This window comes from Notolepis coatsorum, assembly GCF_963971535.1.
Source record: "Notolepis coatsorum genome assembly, chromosome: 3".
Classification (NCBI taxonomy): domain Eukaryota; kingdom Metazoa; phylum Chordata; class Actinopteri; order Aulopiformes; family Paralepididae; genus Notolepis; species Notolepis coatsorum.
In genome coordinates, this window is record NC_140167.1 from 103,950,871 (window position 1) to 103,973,670 (window position 22,800).

Below are 22,800 nucleotides of genomic sequence, written 5' to 3' on the forward strand. Positions count from 1 at the left end.
GTTATCCATTTACCCATTATTGTTTGAAGCCAACATTCATATATTTGTGTATCCTTCTTGTTATTCAGCCTACTGTAGTTCTATTTCTGTGTATTCACACTTTTGTTTTTGCCTTTTTTCGCTGCACCCTCACTCATGTCTGTTGCCTTATGTTGCGCCCTTCCACTGAGTGACCACAGGGGGTGTAACATACTGTAATGTTCTGGGGTTTTGTGTGTCACTCTGTTAGCTGGGGGTGTTGTTTCCCCCTGGGAGATATAGGAGGGGCACCGGAAGTTAGGTTGTTGTCGTTGGTTACACGAGAGAAGTGGCTGTGTGTACATCACAGGCGAAGTATTTTTACCTGTATGTAACGGTTGAGTCTGGAATTAAACGACACAAAAGAAACATAAAACTCTCCTCATTCTTCAATGATGGTATGACAGAACGCTACAATACTGTATGGACATTTAATTTACAATGATATATTAGGGATGTAATGGTACACTGATACCGAGTTGTTTGGTACATGCTTTTTGGTTTGGTGTGGATGAATAGCTTTAACCATGCATGTTCAATTAAAAACTCTCTCTCCCCCCTCTCAGCTACAGTGTCTCAGCTACAGTGTCTCAGCTACAGTGTGTCTCGGCTACAGTGTCTCAGCTACAGTGTCTCAGCTACAGTGTCTCAGCTACAGTGTGTCTCGGCTACAGTGTCTCAGCTACAGTGTCTCAGCTACAGTGTCTCAGCTACAGTGTCTCAGCTACAGTGAGTCTCAGCTACAGTGAGTCTCAGCTACAGTGTCTCAGCTACAGTGTCTCAGCTACAGTGTCTCTGCTACAGTGTATCTCAGCTACAGTGTGTCTCAGTTACAGTGTGTCTCAGCTACAGTGTCTCTGCTACAGTGTATCTCAGCTACAGTGTGTCTCGGCTACAGTGTCTCAGCTACAGTGTCTCAGCTACAGTGTATCTCAGCTACAGTGTGTCTCGGCTACAGTGTCTCTCTCCCCCCTCTCAGCTACAGTGTCTCAGCTACAGTGTCTCTGCTACAGTGTATCTCAGCTACAGTGTGTCTCAGCTACAGTGTCTCAGCTACAGTGTGTCTCGGCTACAGTGTCTCAGCTACAGTGTGTCTCAGCTACAGTGTGTCTCGGCTACAGTGTCTCAGCTACAGTGTCTCAGCTACAGTGTCTCAGCTACAGTGAGTCTCAGCTACAGTGTCTCAGCTACAGTGAGTCTCAGCTACAGTGTGTCTCAGCTACAGTGTCTCAGCTACAGTGTCTCAGCTACAGTGTCTCAGCTACAGTGTCTCAGCTACAGTGTGTCTCAGCTACAGTGTATCTCAGCTACAGTGAGTCTCAGCTACAGTGTGTCTCAGCTACAGTGTGTCTCGGCTACAGTGTCTCAGCTACAGTGTCTCAGCTACAGTGAGTCTCAGCTACAGTGTCTCAGCTACAGTGTCTCAGCTACAGTGTCTCAGCTACAGTGTGTCAGCTACAGTGTCTCAGCTACAGTGTCTCAGCTACAGTGTCTCAGCTACAGTGTCTCAGCTACAGTGTCTCGGCTACAGTGTCTCGGCTACAGTGTGTCTCAGCTACAGTGTCTCAGCTACAGTGTCTCAGCTACAGTGTCTCAGCTACAGTGTCTCAGCTACAGTGTCTCAGCTACAGTGACTCAGCTACAGTGTCTCAGCTACAGTGACTCAGCTACAGTGTCTCAGCTACAGTGACTCAGCTACAGTGTGTCTCAGCTACAGTGTCTCAGCTACAGTGTCTCAGCTACAGTGAGTCTCAGCTACAGTGTGTCTCAGCTACAGTGTCTTAGCTACAGTGTCTCAGCTACAGTGTCTCAGCTACAGTGTCTCAGCTACAGTGTCTCAGCTACAGTGTCTCAGCTACAGTGAGTCTCAGCTACAGTGTCTCAGCTACAGTGAGTCTCAGCTACAGTGTGTCTCAGCTACAGAGTCTCAGCTACAGTGTGTCTCAGCTACAGTGAGTCTCAGCTACAGTGTCTCAGCTACAGTGTGTCAGCTACAGTGTATCTCAGCTACAGTGAGTCTCAGCTACAGTGAGTCTCAGCTACAGAGTCTCAGCTACAGTGTGTCTCAGCTACAGTGTGTCTCAGCTACAGTGTCTCAGCTACAGTGTCTCAGCTACAGTGAGTCTCAGCTACAGAGTCTCAGCTACAGTGTGTCTCAGCTACAGTGAGTCTCAGCTACAGTGAGTCTCAGCTACAGTGTCTCAGCTACAGTGTCTCAGCTACAGTGTCTCAGCTACAGTGTGTCTCCGCTACAGTGTCTCAGCTACAGTGTCTCAGCTACAGTGAGTCTCAGCTACAGTGTCTCAGCTACAGTGAGTCTCAGCTACAGTGTCTCAGCTACAGTGTCTCAGCTACAGTGAGTCTCAGCTACAGTGTGTCTCAGCTACAGTGTGTCTCAGCTACAGTGTGTCTCAGCTACAGTGTGTCTCAGCTACAGTGTGTCTCAGCTACAGTGTCTCAGCTACAGTGAGTCTCAGCTACAGTGTCTCAGCTAAAGTGTCTCAGCTACAGTGTCTCAGCTACAGTGTCTCAGCTACAGTGTCTCAGCTACAGTGTCTCAGCTACAGTGTCTCAGCTACAGCGAGTCTCAGCTACAGTGTCTCAGCTTTTGTCTCAGCTACAGTGTCTCAGCTACAGTGAGTCTCAGCTACAGTGTCTCAGCTACAGTGTCTCAGCTACAGTGTCTCAGCTACAGTGTGTCTCCGCTACAGTGTCTCAGCTACAGTGTCTCAGCTACAGTGAGTCTCAGCTACAGTGTCTCAGCTACAGTGAGTCTCAGCTACAGTGTCTCAGCTACAGTGTCTCAGCTACAGTGAGTCTCAGCTACAGTGTGTCTCAGCTACAGTGTGTCTCAGCTACAGTGTGTCTCAGCTACAGTGTGTCTCAGCTACAGTGTCTCAGCTACAGTGAGTCTCAGCTACAGTGTCTCAGCTAAAGTGTCTCAGCTACAGTGTCTCAGCTACAGTGTCTCAGCTACAGTGTCTCAGCTACAGTGTCTCAGCTACAGTGTCTCAGCTACAGCGAGTCTCAGCTACAGTGTCTCAGCTTTTGTCTCAGCTACAGTGTCTCAGCTACAGTGAGTCTCAGCTACAGTGTCTCAGCTACAGTGTCTCAGCTACAGTGTCTCAGCTACAGTGTCTCAGTGTAAAGTGTCACAGCCAACTAAGTGACACTTTGTATAAATGACATCCTGTTCTCTCTGTCCCTTGTATGATTTAATAGGTTTATTGTATATATCTGTTTTAAATCTAGGCATATGTTACTGTAGGTGTCTAGAAGTGATATGTATTCATATATATATATATATACATATATATGTGTATACGTATATATATGCATATACGCTTTGAACAAGTATCTAGGCCTGAGCTGAGAGCAAGTCGGCACAGTTTAACCCTGTCCTGTCTGCATAGAATAAAACCAGTATGTGCATATATATGTGTACGCTGTATACTATATATATATGTGCTGTATTATACATGTATGTGTATCTGTATATATCTGTAGTATGTGTTGGGCTATGTACTATATAGCCAGCAGTCTCCCTCGTCTGCATCCCCTTGAGTTGGGGCGAGTGAGAACGAAGGGGGGCCCCTTCGGAATGCCATCTCTGAGCAGGGTGCTTTCCACAGCAGGTTGTCACACCCTGCGTGGAGTAGACAAGGATAGGTACAAGTATGTGCATATATGTGTGTACACTGTATGCTATATATATATGTACTGTATTATACATGTATGTGTATCTGTATATATCTGTAGTATGTGTTGGGCTATGTACTATGTACTCATGCTGGAGATGTGAGTTGCTTTCGCTTCAATACTGTTTGGCCACTGAGGAATGTGACAGACAACCTTGGGGCCTCTGGTCTCTGCTAAGTAACGGATGGGTATTTTCCAACACAAGGTAATCTGTTACTTCTCCAACAAAGAGGCATTCATGTTCTGAGGTAAATGGGGTTTTCCCAGTAGAGGTAATGACTAAAATGGGAGGAGAGCTAGAACCCTACGTATTGTGCATTGACTGGCTGGTGAAATGACATCACGGTGACAGCGCTGTATTTGGACCAATAAGCAGAAGAGACCCTGGGGCCCTTTATAAGGGCCAACTGGCGAGAGCACAGGGGAATTTTTTACACGGAGAAGGAGAGAGAAGAAGAATGGTGCCTACAGACTTCTTTGAGAGATTTTGAAGTTTTTACCAGTGTGTGACTTGGAAGACAAGCTGCAGATGACATGTTTTGTTTTTATATAATCTTTTAAACTGTAATGGATATTTTTTATTTAGTCTTTTTCTGTAACTTCATTGAAATAAAGATGACTTTTTATAATCCATTGAGTTCTTGGACTGATCCCTGCCGGCAGTGCCAGCAAATGCCAGCCGCGCCTTGATTTCCTCTGAGGTGACTATGTCCTGAAATACAGATTGAATCAATTGACTGGTTAATGCTTTTCAGCTAAAATATATATATTTATATATGTATATGCTATGTACTGATAAGAAAATACTAAGCATGTAGATGAGTGTTGTTTGCGGGTTCCGGTGTCTCTGTGTCCAGACTGACTCTGTCTTGTGTGGGACCTCGACCGTCTGAATCACTGCAGGGTCAGACGGTCGGTTCCGTAGGAGGAGGAGGAGGAGGAGGAGGACAAAGAAGGCCGGGGAGTGCAAACAATGATTACGTGTTAGTACAGTGGTAATACTTATTAAAAAAGTAGTAATACAACCAAGCTTTCAAATGAGCAGTATTACAAGCCCTTTCGTAAAATGATGATGATGATAATAATAATATTATTTTTATTACATGATATAATAGTTCTCCTAAACAAAATATTCGGTTTATTTCAAACAAGAAGAGATTAACAACTCTTCATGATTACATTTCATATCAACTGGATATCACAAGACCAGTGACTTGAAGTAATCTAGACAGAAATAGTAAATTGACTCGAGAACTTGGCGAGTTTAGCACCTCGCCGGGGGATATCGAGCGGCCGCAGGTTTATATCTCGAGTAGGTGATTGAGATGTATAGAGGCGACCTGTAGCTTTCAACATGGCGTCCCTGGGTTAGGGCTGAGATCGGTAAGATAACAGCCAAAATAAAATAAACTAGAAATATTAAAAAAAAAAAAAAAAAAAAACGGAGAACCGAGTTTTAGAATACACCAGTCAAAGGATATTGATCTGTAGGGCCCTCGATGGAGAACAGTGGCAAATTAAAGGCATCTGCATAGTGGGGGCATTGCTGGTGGAGCGGTTGAGCCCGCAAAATTGGATTAAAGGAAAAAAAAAAAAAAAGGGGTAAAGAAAACCCTCTCTCTAAAATGTCTGGCAGTTTAGAGAGACAGAAGCGCAGTCAAACGACCGTTCACAGAAAGGCGAGCTGGATGGCTACCTAACCCAAAGATACCGTATGTGAGCATGGGAGACTGGATGTGAAGCGCAGTCAAAACGACCGTTCACAGAAAGGCGAGCTGGATGGCTACCTAGCCCAAAGATACCGTATGTGAGTATGGGAGACTGGATGTGAAGCGCAGTCAAAACGACCGTTCACAGAAAGGCGAGCTGGATGGCTACCTAGCCCAAAGATACCGTATGTGAGTATGGGAGACTGGATGTGAAGCGAAGTCAAAACGACCGTTCACAGAAAGGCGAAGCTAACTAGCACTACATCGGCTAACAAGCCAGTGCTAACACCCATGAGCTGGCCCTAGCCAGACGGAAGACCCATGAGCTAGCCAGACGGTGCGACCCATGAGCTGGCTAGACGGAAGACCCAGGAGCTGGCCGTAGCCAGACGGAAGCTAACTAGCACTACATCGGCTAACAAGCCAGTGCTAACACCCAGAAGCTAGCTCAGGAGGAGCTAGCACGAGAGAAGCTAGCTCAGGAGGAGCTAGCACGAGAGAAGCTAGCTCAAGAGGAGCTAGCACGAGAGAAGCTAGCTCAGGAGGAGCTAGCACGAGAGAAGCTAGCTCAAGAGGAGCTAGCACGAGAGAAGCTAGCTCAAGAGGAGCTAGCACGAGAGAAGCTAGCTCAGGAGGAGCTAGCACGAGAGAAGCTAGCTCAAGAGGAGCCAGCACGAGAGAAGCTAGCTCAGGAGGAGCTAGCACGAGAGAAGCTAGCTCAGGAGGAGCTAGCACGAGAGAAGCTAGCTCAAGAGGAGCTAGCACGAGAGAAGCTAGCTCAAGAGGAGCTAGCACGAGAGAAGCTAGCTCAAGAGGAGCTAGCACGAGAGAAGCTAGCTCAGGAGGAGCTAGCACGAGAGAAGCTAGCTCAGGAGGAGCTAGCACGAGAGAAGCTAGCTCAAGAGGAGCTAGCACGAGAGAAGCTAGCTCAGGAGGAGCTAGCACGAGAGATGCTAGCTCAGGAGGAGCTGGCACGCCAGAAGCTAGCTCAGGAGGAGCTAGCACGAGAGATGCTAGCTCAGGAGGAGCTGGCACGCCAGAAGCTAGCTCAGGAGGAGCTAGCACAAGAGAAGCCAGCCCAGGAGATGCTAGCCCAGGAGAAGCTGGCACGGGTAGCTCAGGAGAGGCTGGCGCGGCAGATGCTAGCTCAGGAGAAGCTGGCACGGGTAGCTCAGAAGAAACTGGCGCAGCAGATGCTAGCTCATGAGAAGCTGGCGCAGCAGATGCTCGCTCAGGAGATACAAGCACACGAGACGCTAGCTCGCATGTTGAGACATCTCAAAGGACTAGAGATCCCCGAAAGGGCCTCAATGGACCAACTGATGGAAAGAGAAGTAAGGACCCCCGGTCAAGATCCAGGGTATAAGATGGTGGAGAAACTAATCGCACAGGTGCGAGGCGGGAGCATGTCTCTCAATGATGCAGCAGAATCAGTCATGAATGGAACACCTATGCAAGGATCATGCTCACTGCTTGAAAAGCTACTCAGAGGAGTCCCAGGGGGTAACCCACTGGCAGCCCGATGCGCAGCATGGTCACAAGACCAGCTACGTATCGAATGTATGCTGTATGACCAAGTTAAAATGCTATCTGACAAAAGGGGGGCCTCCCAGGAGTTCCCCCCGAAAACAACCAAGGACAGAACAGGGAAAAAGAAGTACCAATACCTACCTGCAGACGAGTGGGCCGCACTAACCCCAGAACAGCAAGCAGAGGTGAGGACAACAAGGGAGGAATTCAAAGCCCGGAAGGAGAATCAATAGTATCCTTACCCTCTGGGGCCCTGACACAAGTGACTCAAGCAAGTGCAAACTGCACTTGACATACAGCTCATCTGTCAAGAGGAATAATATAAAGTGTTATTGTCATTTAGGAAGAAACATGACATAGAATACTACAAAAGTTTTGTATATATTCTAAGTATAATATATAAAGATGTCCGTCCTTGCTCTAAACCCAGAGTAAAGTAAAGTGAATTTGTAATCTATTTCATTCGGAAGGGATTTCCTGACAGCAACCATTTGGTGGGTTAGCACCCTACCAGCCATATCAGCTGCATGAGATGTACACTCACCAGCACCTATGGGTAAAAAATTGAGACTCTGCAAACTCTCATCAAGCTTAGCACCTTGACGCGGGGGGACAGAGCGAGCATCAGGGTCTCTGTATCCGACGGGCCTATCAGATTTGTGGGGACTTGGAAGCCTCAGCATACAGGACGCTGTGGTGCTTGGGCGGCCAGGTCACTGGTTTATAGGTCTGTCAAAACGGATTGGAGGTTCCGGGGCTAAGAACATAAGTTCAAGTGAGTTGGGCTTTATACTATTTAAATAGGTATCAAAAACCGAAAGAATATGAACCGAAATGACTGCTGTCGGGTGCCTCTGGAGTAGAATCAATTACAGATTTGAAAAAAACCAAACGTAGAAGGTTCTACTCAAAGAAAGAATCACACTTAAAGTATATTTCTGTGATAGCAGTAAAAGTTTACTCACGACTAAAAAGTTACGTAATGTTTTCTTACAGTCAAAAAACGTAGAAGGTTCTACTCAAAGAAAGAATCACACTTAAAGTATATTTCTGTGATAGCAGTAAAAGTTTACTCACGACTAAAAAGTTACGTAATGTTTTCTTACAGTCAAAAGACGTAGAAGGTTCTACTCAAAGAAAGAATCACACTTAAAGTATATTTCTGTGATAGCAGTAAAAGTTTACTCACGACTAAAAAGTTACGTAATGTTTTCTTACAGTCAAAAAACGTAGAAGGTTCTACTCAAAGAAAGAATCACACTTAAAGTATATTTCTGTGATAGCAGTAAAAGTTTACTCACGACTAAAAAGTTACGTAATGTTTTCTTACAGTCAAAAAACGTAGAAGGTTCTACTCAAAGAAAGAATCACACTTAAAGTATATTTCTGTGATAGCAGTAAAAGTTTACTCACGACTAAAAAGTTACGTAATGTTTTCTTACAGTCAAAAGACGTAGAAGGTTCTACTCAAAGAAAGAATCACACTTAAAGTATATTTCTGTGATAGCAGTAAAAGTTTACTCACGACTAAAAAGTTACGTAATGTTTTCTTACAGTCAAAAAACGTAGAAGGTTCTACTCAAAGAAAGAATCACACTTAAAGTATATTTCTGTGATAGCAGTAAAAGTTTACTCACGACTAAAAAGTTACGTAATGTTTTCTTACAGTCAAAAGACGTAGAAGGTTCTACTCAAAGAAAGAATCACACTTAAAGTATATTTCTGTGATAGCAGTAAAAGTTTACTCACGACTAAAAAGTTACGTAATGTTTTCTTACAGTCAAAAAACGTAGAAGGTTCTACTCAAAGAAAGAATCACACTTAAAGTATATTTCTGTGATAGCAGTAAAAGTTTACTCACGACTAAAAAGTTACGTAATGTTTTCTTACAGTCAAAAGACGTAGAAGGTTCTACTCAAAGAAAGAATCACACTTAAAGTATATTTCTGTGATAGCAGTAAAAGTTTACTCACGACTAAAAAGTTACGTAATGTTTTCTTACAGTCAAAAAACGTAGAAGGTTCTACTCAAAGAAAGAATCACACTTAAAGTATATTTCTGTGATAGCAGTAAAAGTTTACTCACGACTAAAAAGTTACGTAATGTTTTCTTACAGTCAAAAAACGTAGAAGGTTCTACTCAAAGAAAGAATCACACTTAAAGTATATTTCTGTGATAGCAGTAAAAGTTTACTCACGACTAAAAAGTTACGTAATGTTTTCTTACAGTCAAAAAACGTAGAAGGTTCTACTCAAAGAAAGAATCACACTTAAAGTATATTTCTGTGATAGCAGTAAAAGTTTACTCACGACTAAAAAGTTACGTAATGTTTTCTTACAGTCAAAAAACGTAGAAGGTTCTACTCAAAGAAAGAATCACACTTAAAGTATATTTCTGTGATAGCAGTAAAAGTTTACTCACGACTAAAAAGTTACGTAATGTTTTCTTACAGTCAAAAGACGTAGAAGGTTCTACTCAAAGAAAGAATCACACTTAAAGTATATTTCTGTGATAGCAGTAAAAGTTTACTCACGACTAAAAAGTAACGTAATTACAGTCGAAACCTAAGTAGAAAAAATAGGTACCAGGTCACCTCAACCAGAAGTAACCTAATGTTTACTTAAAATCAGAATAAGTCCTGCTACTGGGACGGAAATGGAACCGGCGTAATAATACAGGCTGGTGTTATCAGCAGGAGCTGAGTCTATAAGAGGCTACATAGCCTGAATCTACAAGCTGGCTAACTAGCCGGAACTAATACCAGACATAAACAGTAACTAACTACCCAGTCTGGACCGAGACAAGCACAACACAGGGTAGACCCCCTGTGCAAGAAGGAAGTGGACGGAAACAACAGTCCGAAGGATCTGTGAACAATGTGCGCTGGTAAAGGTGCGCTGGTAAAGGGACAAAACCTGAACCAGTGCCGCATTCTTAGACAAGGGGGGGGGGTCCCCCGGAGTCAGCGGACGACGCAGCGAATGGCAAGAAGGAATATACTGACTCAGGTCAGAAATCGGAAATGGAGGAAGACCGGGATAGGTCAAGCTCCAGAGCATCCTCAAGGTCCTCATCTAGACCTCCCAGACCTCCCAGACCTCCCAGACCTCCCAGACCTCCCAGACCTCCTAGACCTCCCAGACCGGACAGAGAGACATCGGCCTGGACCCGGGTTACAGGGCGACGAGAGCCCTGAATGGACCTGAAAGAGAGAAAAGAAATGAGTCCTCTGTGGACTGTATCTGTGATGTCCTGCGAGGCCTACGGACAGGGTCACAAGACCAGGCCAACCACACTTCAATGGAGGACTGCTGCTACAATTCTCGGGGACCCGTGGGGGTCGCCCGAGAAGTGACAAATCAACCTGCCCCAAACTATGGGAGAGATCCAAGAGGTCAGAGGGGGTGACCCCAAGATGACCAAGGTGACCCCGATGACCAAGATGACGAAGACGACAACAACCTGGGTGCATCGGCCGGGAACAACAGATGCAAGTCTTCCCGCCGGATACCAAGCAACAACGTGACCCCTATCCTGTCGAGCCGTCCAGCCAGGGAACAACAGATGCAAGTCTTCCCGCCGGCTACCAGGGTAACAAGGTACCAAGATGGCAGAGGGGGTGTGGAGAGTCACAGCCACGTGACCCCACAATCGCCATCTCGTCCCCCAGTACAGACGCTATTAAGACAATGGAAAATGACCGACCAGGATGACAGAGGGGGTGTAAAGTGTCACAGCCAACTAAGTGACACTTTGTATAAATGACATCCTGTTCTCTCTGTCCCTTGTATGATTTAATAGGTTTATTGTATATATCTGTTTTAAATCTAGGCATATGTTACTGTAGGTGTCTAGAAGTGATATGTATTCATATATATATATATATACATATATATGTGTATACGTATATATATGCATATACGCTTTGAACAAGTATCTAGGCCTGAGCTGAGAGCAAGTCGGCACAGTTTAACCCTGTCCTGTCTGCATAGAATAAAACCAGTATGTGCATATATATGTGTACGCTGTATACTATATATATATGTGCTGTATTATACATGTATGTGTATCTGTATATATCTGTAGTATGTGTTGGGCTATGTACTATATAGCCAGCAGTCTCCCTCGTCTGCATCCCCTTGAGTTGGGGCGAGTGAGAACGAAGGGGGGCCCCTTCGGAATGCCATCTCTGAGCAGGGTGCTTTCCACAGCAGGTTGTCACACCCTGCGTGGAGTAGACAAGGATAGGTACAAGTATGTGCATATATGTGTGTACACTGTATGCTATATATATATGTACTGTATTATACATGTATGTGTATCTGTATATATCTGTAGTATGTGTTGGGCTATGTACTATGTACTCATGCTGGAGATGTGAGTTGCTTTCGCTTCAATACTGTTTGGCCACTGAGGAATGTGACAGACAACCTTGGGGCCTCTGGTCTCTGCTAAGTAACGGATGGGTATTTTCCAACACAAGGTAATCTGTTACTTCTCCAACAAAGAGGCATTCATGTTCTGAGGTAAATGGGGTTTTCCCAGTAGAGGTAATGACTAAAATGGGAGGAGAGCTAGAACCCTACGTATTGTGCATTGACTGGCTGGTGAAATGACATCACGGTGACAGCGCTGTATTTGGACCAATAAGCAGAAGAGACCCTGGGGCCCTTTATAAGGGCCAACTGGCGAGAGCACAGGGGAATTTTTTACACGGAGAAGGAGAGAGAAGAAGAATGGTGCCTACAGACTTCTTTGAGAGATTTTGAAGTTTTTACCAGTGTGTGACTTGGAAGACAAGCTGCAGATGACATGTTTTGTTTTTATATAATCTTTTAAACTGTAATGGATATTTTTTATTTAGTCTTTTTCTGTAACTTCATTGAAATAAAGATGACTTTTTATAATCCATTGAGTTCTTGGACTGATCCCTGCCGGCAGTGCCAGCAAATGCCAGCCGCGCCTTGATTTCCTCTGAGGTGACTATGTCCTGAAATACAGATTGAATCAATTGACTGGTTAATGCTTTTCAGCTAAAATATATATATTTATATATGTATATGCTATGTACTGATAAGAAAATACTAAGCATGTAGATGAGTGTTGTTTGCGGGTTCCGGTGTCTCTGTGTCCAGACTGACTCTGTCTTGTGTGGGACCTCGACCGTCTGAATCACTGCAGGGTCAGACGGTCGGTTCCGTAGGAGGAGGAGGAGGAGGAGGAGGACAAAGAAGGCCGGGGAGTGCAAACAATGATTACGTGTTAGTACAGTGGTAATACTTATTAAAAAAGTAGTAATACAACCAAGCTTTCAAATGAGCAGTATTACAAGCCCTTTCGTAAAATGATGATGATGATAATAATAATATTATTTTTATTACATGATATAATAGTTCTCCTAAACAAAATATTCGGTTTATTTCAAACAAGAAGAGATTAACAACTCTTCATGATTACATTTCATATCAACTGGATATCACAAGACCAGTGACTTGAAGTAATCTAGACAGAAATAGTAAATTGACTCGAGAACTTGGCGAGTTTAGCACCTCGCCGGGGGATATCGAGCGGCCGCAGGTTTATATCTCGAGTAGGTGATTGAGATGTATAGAGGCGACCTGTAGCTTTCAACACTCAGCTACAGTGAGTCTCAGCTACAGTGAGTCTCAGCTACAGTGTCTCAACTACAGTGTATCTCAGCTACAGTGTCTCTCAGCTACAGTGTCTCAGCTACAGTGTGTCTCAGCTACAGTGTCTCAGCTACAGTGTCTCAGCTACAGTGTCTCAGCTACAGTGTGTCTCAGCTACAGTGTCTCAGCTACAGTGAGTCTCAGCTACAGTGTCTCAGCTACAGTGTCTCAGCTACAGTGTCTCAGCTACAGTGTCTCAGCTACAGTGTCTCAGCCAGTGTCTCAGCTACAGTGTGTCTCAGCTACAGTGTCTCAGCTACAGTGACTCAGCTACAGTGTCTCAGCTACAGTGTCTCAGCTACAGTGTCTCAGCTACAGTGTCTCAGCCAGTGTCTCAGCTACAGTGTGTCTCAGCTACAGTGTGTCTCAGCTACAGTGTCTCAGCTACAGTGTCTCAGCTACAGTGAGTCTCAGCTACAGTGTCTCAGCTACAGTGTCTCAGCTACAGTGAGTCTCAGCTACAGTGTCTCAGCTACAGTGTCTCAGCTACAGTGTGTCTCAGCTACAGTGTCTCAGCTACAGTGTGTCTCAGCTACAGTGTCTCTCAGCTACAGTGTGTCTCAGCTACAGTGAGTCTCAGCTACAGTGTGTCTCAGCTACAGTGTCTCAGCTACAGTGTGTCTCAGCTACAGTGTCTCAGCTACAGTGAGTCTCAGCTACAGTGTCTCAGCTACAGTGTGTCTCAGCTACAGTGTATCTCAGCTACAGTGTGTCTCAGCTACAGTGTCTCAGCTACAGTGTCTCAGCTACAGTGCCTCAGCTACAGTGTCTCAGCTACAGTGTCTCAGCTACATTGTCTCAGCTACAGTGAGTCTCAGCTACAGTGAGTTTCAGCTACAGTGTCTCAGCTACAGTGTCTCAGCTACAGAGTCTCAGCTACAGTGAGTCTCAGCTACAGTGTCTTAGCTACAGTGTCTCAGCTACAGTGTGTCTCAGCTACAGTGTCTCAGCTACAGTGAGTCTCAGCTACAGTGAGTCTCAGCTACAGTGTCTCAGCTACAGTGTGTCTCAGCTACAGTGTGTCTCAGCTACAGTGTCTCAGCTACAGTGTCTCAGCTACAGTCTGTCTCAGCTACAGTGTGTCTCAGCTACAGTGTCTCAGCTACAGTGTGTCTCAGTTACAGTGTGTCTCAGCTACAGTGTCTCAGCTACAGTGTCTCAGCTACAGTGTCTCAGCTACAGTGTGTCTCAGCTACAGTGTATCTCAGCTACAGTGTGTCTCAGCTACAGTGTCTCAGCTACAGTGTCTCAGCTACAGTGTCTCAGCTACAGTGTCTCAGCTACAGTGCCTCAGCTACAGTGTCTCAGCTACAGTGTCTCAGCTACAGTGTCTCAGCTACAGTGAGTCTCAGCTACAGTGTCTCAGCTAGTGTCTCAGCTACAGTGTCTCAGCTACAGTGTCTCAGCTACAGTGAGTCTCAGCTACAGTGTCTCAGCTACAGTGTGTCTCAGCTACAGTGAGTCTCAGCTACAGTGAGTCTCAGCTACAGTGTCTCAGCTACAGTGTGTCTCAGCTACAGTGTCTCAGCTACAGTGAGTCTCAGCTACAGTGTGTCTCAGCTACAGTGTGTCTCAGCTACAGTGTCTCAGCTACAGTGTCTCAGCTACAGTGTGTCTCAGTTACAGTGTGTCTCAGCTACAGTGTCTCAGCTACAGTGTGTCTCAGCTACAGTGTCTCAGCTACAGTGTCTCAGCTACAGTGTCTCAGCTACAGTGTGTCTCAGCTACAGTGTCTCAGCTACAGTGACTCAGCTACAGTGTGTCTCAGTTACAGTCTGTCTCAGCTACAGTGAGTCTCAGCTACAGTGTCTCAGCTACAGTGTGTCTCAGCTACAGTGTGTCTCAGCTACAGTGTGTCTCAGCTACAGTGTGTCTCAGTTACAGTCTGTCTCAGCTACAGTGAGTCTCAGCTACAGTGTCTCAGCTACAGTGAGTCTCAGCTACAGTGTGTCTCGGCTACAGTGTCTCAGCTACAGTGAGTCTCAGTTACAGTGTGTCTCAGCTACAGTGTCTCAGCTACAGTGAGTCTCAGCTACAGTGTGTCTCAGCTACAGTGTCTCAGCTACAGTGTCTCAGCTACAGTGTGTCTCAGCTACAGTGCCTCAGCTACAGTGTGTCTCAGCTACAGTGAGTCTCAGCTACAGTGTCTCAGCTACAGTGTCTCAGCTACAGTGTCTCAGCTACAGTGTCTCAGCTACAGTGAGTCTCAGCTACAGTGTCTCAGCTACAGTGTCTCAGCTACAGTGTCTCAGCTACAGTGTCTCTGCTACAGTGTCTCAGCTACAGTGTCTCTGCTACAGTGTCTCAGCTACAGTGTGTCTCAGCTACAGTGTCTCTGCTACAGTGTCTCAGCTACAGTGTCTCTGCTACAGTGTCTCAGCTACAGTGTCTCAGCTACAGTGTCTCAGCTACAGTGTCTCTGCTACAGTGTCTCAGCTACAGTGTCTCAGCTACAGTGTCTCAGCTACAGTGTCTCTGCTACAGTGTCTCAGCTACAGTGTGTCTCAGCTACAGAGTCTCAGCTACAGTGTCTCAGCTACAGTGTCTCAGCTACAGTGAGTCTCAGCTACAGTGAGTCTCAGCTACAGTGTCTCAGCTTTTGTCTCAGCTACAGTGTCTCAGCTACAGTGTCTCAGCTACAGTATCTCAGCTACAGTGTCTCAGCTACAGTGTCTCAACTACAGTGTCAGCTACAGTGTCTCTCAGCTACAGTGTCTCAGCTACAGTGTCTCAGCTACAGTGAGTCTCAGCTACAGTGTGTCTCAGCTACAGTGTCTCTCAGCTACAGTGTTTCAGCTACAGTGTCTCAGCTACAGTGAGTCTCAGCTACAGTGTCTCAGCTACAGTGTCTCAGCTACAGTGTGTCTCAGCTACAGTGTCTCAGCTACAGTGTCTCAGCTACAGTGAGTCTCAGCTACAGTGTGTCTCAGCTACAGTGTGTCTCAGCTACAGTGTCTCAGCTACAGTGAGTCTCAGCTACAGTGTGTCTCAGCTACAGTGTGTCTCAGCTACAGTGTCTCAGCTACAGTGTGCATCCCAAATGGCAGCTGATGCTTTATTAATGGGTGCCCTGTCATGCAGGCTAGACCCTGTGTTTCGTTAAGCAATACACAAACAATTTGGCAACCAAACCCCCCCAGTGAACGGGGACAAGTCACGGCACGTGCACCCAGGTTATTTACGAGTTCCCCTCAAAATGCATGTAGCCGAGGCAGGAGCCGGTATGATACGCCTCATCTCGACGCTCTGCATCCAGTGCACAGATCTTATGTAACCTTCCTGACATCACGCTTCTCATGCGATAACCCGTGTGTGACTAACCCGCGTATGACAACTTCCATATCTCCCACCCTGCACACGGCAACACAGTTTCCCCATTAGGAAAAACACAACCAAAACACTGCATGAAGCCACAACAGTCTGCCCCACTATGATTAATATTCAGTTAGTAAAATTGCAAATGTTCTCATTTGCAAAAGGGGAGAGAAGATCTAGAAGGAATGACAAAGTATCAATCGACCATATGCGGTAGAGTGCTGTCTATGCAGGCTGTAATATTTTTAGACTCCAGTATGAATGCTCTCTTGCACACATCAGTGCTGAGAGGGAGAGGGAGGGAAACAAATAAATAGACAAGCCCGCTCTTATCCTCAAATAGCAACAGAATAAAAAAATGAAGCGACCAAACACTCAAACACTGGAGCCTCTCCCACTCAACACACTGGGGGTAAGACCAACATGCAGTGTCACGGGAGAAAGAGTTTCTTTTACCTGTCTTTCTGTACAGATATCCAGAGAAGTGCCTATGGGTAGATTATTCTGATAACGCCGCAACGCGGCATCCTTGCAGATAGAGGACATGCAGGCTGGCAGCGGATCAAAGCAAGGATCACACTAAGGCAGGTGAAGTCCTCCATGCTCCAGCTCTCCTCCCTGCTTCTGCCAGACGAGGCTGCTTCGTGTCTGAATGCGTGTGAGAAGTATTATGCCTGTGACAGAGTGCATGTGAGTGAGCGGGCAGCAGCAGCGGTATGTGCGCAGCAGTGGAGGGAAACGGAGAATCTGTATTCTGAATGCACAGATGGAGACGGTGACGTGGTCGGAATAATAACAGGTTGCCAACGCCACTGTTAACATCCGAGGGGCCTTCCCCTTCACTTATTTAAACTCTAGCTTTCACTTACGTGATGTAGCAGTCACGCCCCTCTCTATTGGTGGCCATGTCCCATCCATTGGGGGGTCCCTGGGACGCATTCCAGGTCCCAGAAGGAGGTGGCCAGCCGGAGGATTTGGTCCTGTGGCTGGGGACACACATGGGGACATTTTAATTGATTGGTCATGTACAGTATTGGTGCATTAAGTCTTTGTGTGCTTGAACAATTTGTGGTACATACAGGTACCAAACCACAATAGGCTACCAAACAAATGGCCTCATAATCCCAATGGTTAAACTTTTAGGGTGTTAGCTGCTTACAACACACTCAAGAGTGTAAATGCTAGGATACAGAATTGGCCAGACGGACTAGAGCAAAGACACCAAGCACGGGTTTCATGAGTGCATTCCCGGATTACTGCTGCGAGTTAATCTCCCGGTGTATTTCTTTTTTTTTATCCACTTTTTCTCCCATTTTTCTATTTTTTTCTCCCATCCCAATTTTCATATCGTCCAATTCAACCCTCCCCTGTCTTCAAACGTTGTTTCTTGCCTCCCACAAGCCGGCTGCAATGTGGACTAAGTCATACATAGCACGAGTCCCCTCCGATACTCGAGGTAACAGCCGTCGCATCTTTTCACCTGCGCGGCTCGATCTTTCAGCGTCGAGGGTCTGGGCTTTGGAGGGGCCCCGCCCCCGTTGCTTCTTGATTCTACTGCGCAGGTGCACCAACCGACCTGTAGGAGTCGCTGTCCACAACGCCCGATCCCCACCCTTCAGTTTCCCTCCCCGTAATACGGCCAATGTGTATTACTGTGGACGACCAGCTAAACTGAAAGCAATGTGGAGAGCGGGGCTCGAACAGGAGGCATCCTGTTCGAGCCTAGTCTCCAGCATTCGTTGCGAGCGCCTTGCCCACTGCGCCACGTAGCCGCCCTTCTCCCGGTGTATTTCTATGGAGTCGGTGTCCAGTGTTCCGAGAAAATAGCCTCATCACAGATTCGATCCCTGCCCCTCCATGATCCGCCCCTGCATCTGATACGACACTCACTGTGTCCTTCATGAGAAGGTAGGTTGGCCCACACTGGCATTTGTAAGGTTCGTACTGATAAGCTACCTCCTGATATCACATCATTATTATAAAATGTGATAATTCGTTATTGCCCGCCATGCGTTGTGTGCCAACAACGAATACACACGTTTTTGGGATCAATATAAAAATGTTTCGCCATGGCATTCATAATTCATCCAGCCTCCCTCCGGGACTGCAGCTGAACCCTGTCTGATATTGCAATGCCTCAATACCGCCGTCTGGTGGATGTTGGGCGAGTTACACTCCAAGCCAAACCGGAAGTGGTGCTCGGTGCATCGAGGAAATTCCTCCGGCAGTAATATCTTATAAGGTGGGTCTAGATCAGTGGCGGCTCTACCACTAGGGGCGCTCGGGCGCCGCCCCCCCTCAGCTCCTACCCTGGTTATATGAGAGAACAAGAAAAATAAGTTTTTAGTTTTTTGTTTTAAAGCCCTATTGTAACTGAGGGGTACAATTCCCTGACTGTATTACTAGATATGATACTTACTACCACTACCTTTGTACTTAATATTCGGCCACCCAGTACACGGCATAAATATATTATCATGAACACTCTCACGTAGATGAAACGGATCCAACACAAATGTACGAATTAGAAACAGGTCTTTATTTCCTACACAGCGATGGTGTGTAGAATAAGCACTTAATCACTTAATTACATTTATGAATTGAAATAGTATGCACTTTTATGGCAAGGAGTATTCGTCGGTATATCAATAGAGAATGTCCAATCTCTGAAGGCGCAGGTGGTAAATATACGACCTGGAATAGTTAAGGAATAACAGCAATGATACTTTAATGATTATAGGCTGGATACACTAGAGGGGGTTAATCCGGTCGCTTGTAAGCCGACAGGAGTAGGAGGGGGGGGGGGGGTAGAATCCAGCTGCCTCGTCCGGCCAAGGGTATCCCAGGTGAACCCACTGTAGTGCCGTTCAATGCGCCGGCGATCCTTGGACCACAGATGAAAGCAGGTGGACTCTTTGTGGGCCGGCTCTCTCCGGTCCACGGGGGAGAGACGTGAAGAGACCTCGTCTTGCAGAGCGTCTCCTCACCTTGCGTCCTCTCCAGGGGGGGGGGGTTCCAACACACGGCAGTGTCGGGGGTCTTTATCCATGGAATAATCAAAGTATCCAAAGCATAATCCGTGCCTGGGAAGGCGGGCTGTCGTCGGTAGAATAATCCGGTATACAGGTCCACTCGCTCGTCGGCTCTGGGGCTCCTCGGGTGTAGCTTCACATAGGGTCAACCACCCTGGGTAAGCAGCCAGTTCTCTGCCCGAAACGATGGGGTACTGACTACGGTAGTATTCTCACCGCACGAAGCACTATATATTAACAGACTATTATTAGCTTAATAGACTACGTCCAACTCGACGATATAGTGCCAAATATGACTATTCAAATATTAATATACACGATGTCTCAATACCGATGGTAGGCGAACTTGGCCTTACTCCCACACGTGGCGTCGCGGGGAGGCTTTACGTCTGTGACTCTATTGGAGGGTAAGAAACTGGACTGAAAAGAAAGTCCTACTTTAGTAGCGCAGTATATATACGCACTATGAACAAATAGTCCCATTAGTGGTGCGGTAGCCAGATTCCTACGCGGAACTAGGACTTGTTCGTACATGTCGAGCGGTACGTTTGAACTGGGTCTGAGGGGTATGGCAGCCTGGCACCAAGGTCTCGACCAATAGTAGAATGGAGACTATTATGGGATGTTCAGTAGGCTAGAATGGATATTCAATGCATATTGTACAAGGAATATACAAGGGATATCAGGGAATATTAGAGAATATACAAATACAATTAAATATATATATATAAATAAATATATATATTCGGTTTAATCTGGCCCTTCACAACAGCCACCCCCTGAATAGGTCCCAGACCTAATCAGTTAAACAGAGACAGATTAATCGCGTTGTCTATTTACACATAAGGGTTTGCTGTAGGGGTCAGTCAACTTCATAAAGTCATAGGGTTGTAGGGTCATGGTCATCATCGATTGTGTCTGGGAGTCGAGGCAGTTCTATGAGCCTTGCCACGGGACGGGTGTAAGTGCGACCCTGGACGAGCACTTCAGCTGCTCGGACCTTGCCGTCGGCACCGGTGATCACTTTGCTTACGCGGCCGGCCGGCCACATAGCTCTGGGCAGTGATTGATCAATAATCATGACGACTGTTCCTTCTGTCAAATTGTCTCTCTCCTTTACCCACTTCTGGCGGGTCTGTAGAGACGGTAGGTAGTGCAGTAGGAAACTGTTCCAAAACTTGTCGGCTAATACTTGGCTGTACCTCCACATTCGTCGGCCGTTCGCTTCTTCAGGCCGGTACATTGTCTGTGGTAATGCAGGATCTAGCCGCCCCATCAGGAGTGTGTTGGGGGTAACTGGGTCGATATCCGCCACATCACTGGAGACATATCCGAGGGGCTTCGAGTTAAGTACTCCCTCAATCTCCGTGAGGACTGTCATTAGGACTTCTTCCGCCACAGTCTGGGCCCCAAGTACTGCGTACAGGGCTGTCTTTATGGAGCGCACTTCTCGTTCCCAAGTGCCACCGAAGTGGGGTGCGTTTGGGGGGTTGAATTGGAAATCAACCTGTGCTGGAGCGAGGTGGGTCTTAAGTTCTGGGCCCATAGCTTGGAAGCTCTCTCTCAGCTCTCTTTCGCCGCCTTTGAAGTTTGTCCCATGATCGGACAATAGGGTAGACGGTCTTCCTTTCCGTGATGTGAATCTACGGAAGGCCATAAGGAATGAGTCTGTGCTCATGGTCGGGAGAAGCTCGATGTGTATCGCTCTGGTGGTCATGCATTTGAATACAATACCCCACCGCTTCTCGGTTCCTCTTCCTTTCTTTATGTGCAGCGGGCCAAAGCAGTCCATACCCGTTGAGTGGAATGGCTTGTCACCGATTCGGAGGCGACATGGAGGAAGGTCAGCCATCCTTGGTATGCTGGGCTGCGCGCGCCACTTGCGGCAGTCTAGACATGTTCGTTGGAAGCGTCGTACCGCCTCTCTTCCTTGTAGGATCCAGTAACGACGTCTGATTTCCGCGAAGACTCTTTCTGCTCCTGCGTGATGTACATCCTCATCGTATTTCTTTATAATCAGCTCTGTGACCTTGTGTCGGCTGTTCAATACGATCGGGTATTTAATGTCATCCGGTAGATTGGGGGCTCTGCGTAGGCGACCACCCACTCTGATGAGGGTATGAGCGTCGCTCTCGGGGGCCAGGTGAATTAATCTGCTGTCGGATGGGACGGGCTTTCCTCCCTGTAGACAGGCCAATTCATCGGGGAACGAGTCTCTCTGGGCTCGCTGCAGTAGAAGCAATTCTGCTTCCTCGTAGTTAGCTGCTGACATATCAGCGGGGGACTTGCACTCCGGGTGGTACCGCAGGAATGTTCTTTGTTGTGCACTCTCTATGGACGTGCAATCGTTTATGTTAGGGTCGGTGGAGGCTACGGTGCTCAATCCACAGAACACAGACTTCTTAATTTCCACCTCCTCTGGACTTGCTTCCCTCGGGATAGGCATGGGCCACTGTCCTTCCGGGAGTCTTAGGAATGCGGGGCCGTCACTGTAGACATTGCGACGGGTGAGGTCATCCAGGGGCATCCCCCGGGTGATGACGTCAGCTGGGTTCTGTTTTGTATCAACGTAGCGCCACTCTGTTTCTCCGGTTAACTCTTCGGTTAAGTCTTGAATCTCGGTGACTCTGACTCCCACGAAGACTTTGTACTTGCATGAGTCCGATTTGATCCAGGCGAGTACCGTCGTGGAATCTGACCACAGGATTGTTCTAGACACCGGTATGGTGAGCTCACGTTGGATGAGCGTGGCTAGGTGCGCTCCGGCTAGGGCTGCGCAGAGCTCTAGACGTGGGATAGATTGTTGCTTGCGTGGGGCTATTCTCGAGCGGGCGAGGACAAATGCTGTGTAGATCTCTCCCCCCTGGTCTTGGGCCCGCAAGTAGGCTACTGATCCGTATGCGACCTCTGAGGCGTCACTGAAGACGTGTAAGTCCATTTTACATGTCTCTGGCCTCACCGTGGGTGGGAAGTAGCTTCGGCGCATATTAACGCCTGGGAGTGAGTGGAGCTCCATCTCCCACTCTCTCCAGGTGGATGCAAGTTGTGCGGGAATGGGGTCGTCCCAGCCCTGGTCCTTGTCCCACAATGCTCGTACAATCATTTTTGCCCTGGTGGTGTACGGTAGAATACATCCTAGCGGGTCATATTGTCGGGCGAGTGTTGTGTACACACTCCGTCTGGTGGTCGGCGCCGCCGCCGGCCTTCCCTGCTCCGTAGTCAGGGGCTTGTGTCTGTAGTGAAGCGAATCTGTTTTGAATCGCCACACCAATCCCAGGGTCATCTCCTGGGCTTCTCCCGGGATTGTAGCCATCCAGGTCTCGCTGCTGGCTGCCTTGTCCTCGGAGGAGAGGCTGCGCAGTACTTGCGGATCGCTGCTGGCCCACTGCCTGAGATCAAAGCCGCCTTTGATCAATGAGGCGCGGAGTTTAATCAGGAGAGCCTCGGCTTCTTCCTGGGTTGAAAGGCTTTGTAGACAGTTGTCTACGTAGAAGCTGTTCTTTACGCTGTGTCGGACCTCTTCGTCCGCTGCTGGGTCCTCTGCTACATGTTTCTGTAGTGCAAATGTCGCACAGCAGGGGCTGCACGTCATTCCGAAGGGGAGGACTTCCCATTGGTAGATGGCTGGGTGCTCATCTCCTGGCTTCTCTCTCCATAGGAACCGTAACAGGGGCTTGTCCGCCTCTACTAATCTCACCTGCAGGAACATTCCTTTAATGTCCCCGCTGATGGCCACCTTTTCCTGGCGGAAGCGGAGTAGAACGCCGAGTAGGGAGGGGCCGAGTGTGGGACCGGGCAGTAACTCTT

General features: G+C 47.1%; 1 protein-coding gene across 1 annotated transcript in view; it reads right to left on the bottom strand.

The window, feature by feature from the left end:
• Nucleotides 1-22,800, bottom strand: part of frmpd4 (FERM and PDZ domain containing 4) — a 273,467-nt gene that overhangs the window by 83,642 nt on the left and 167,025 nt on the right. Inside the window, exon 2 of the mRNA XM_084310242.1 lies at nt 16,831-16,947. Coding sequence (XP_084166368.1) covers nt 16,831-16,947 — 117 coding nt within the window. The remainder of the gene's footprint in view (nt 1-16,830; nt 16,948-22,800) is intronic.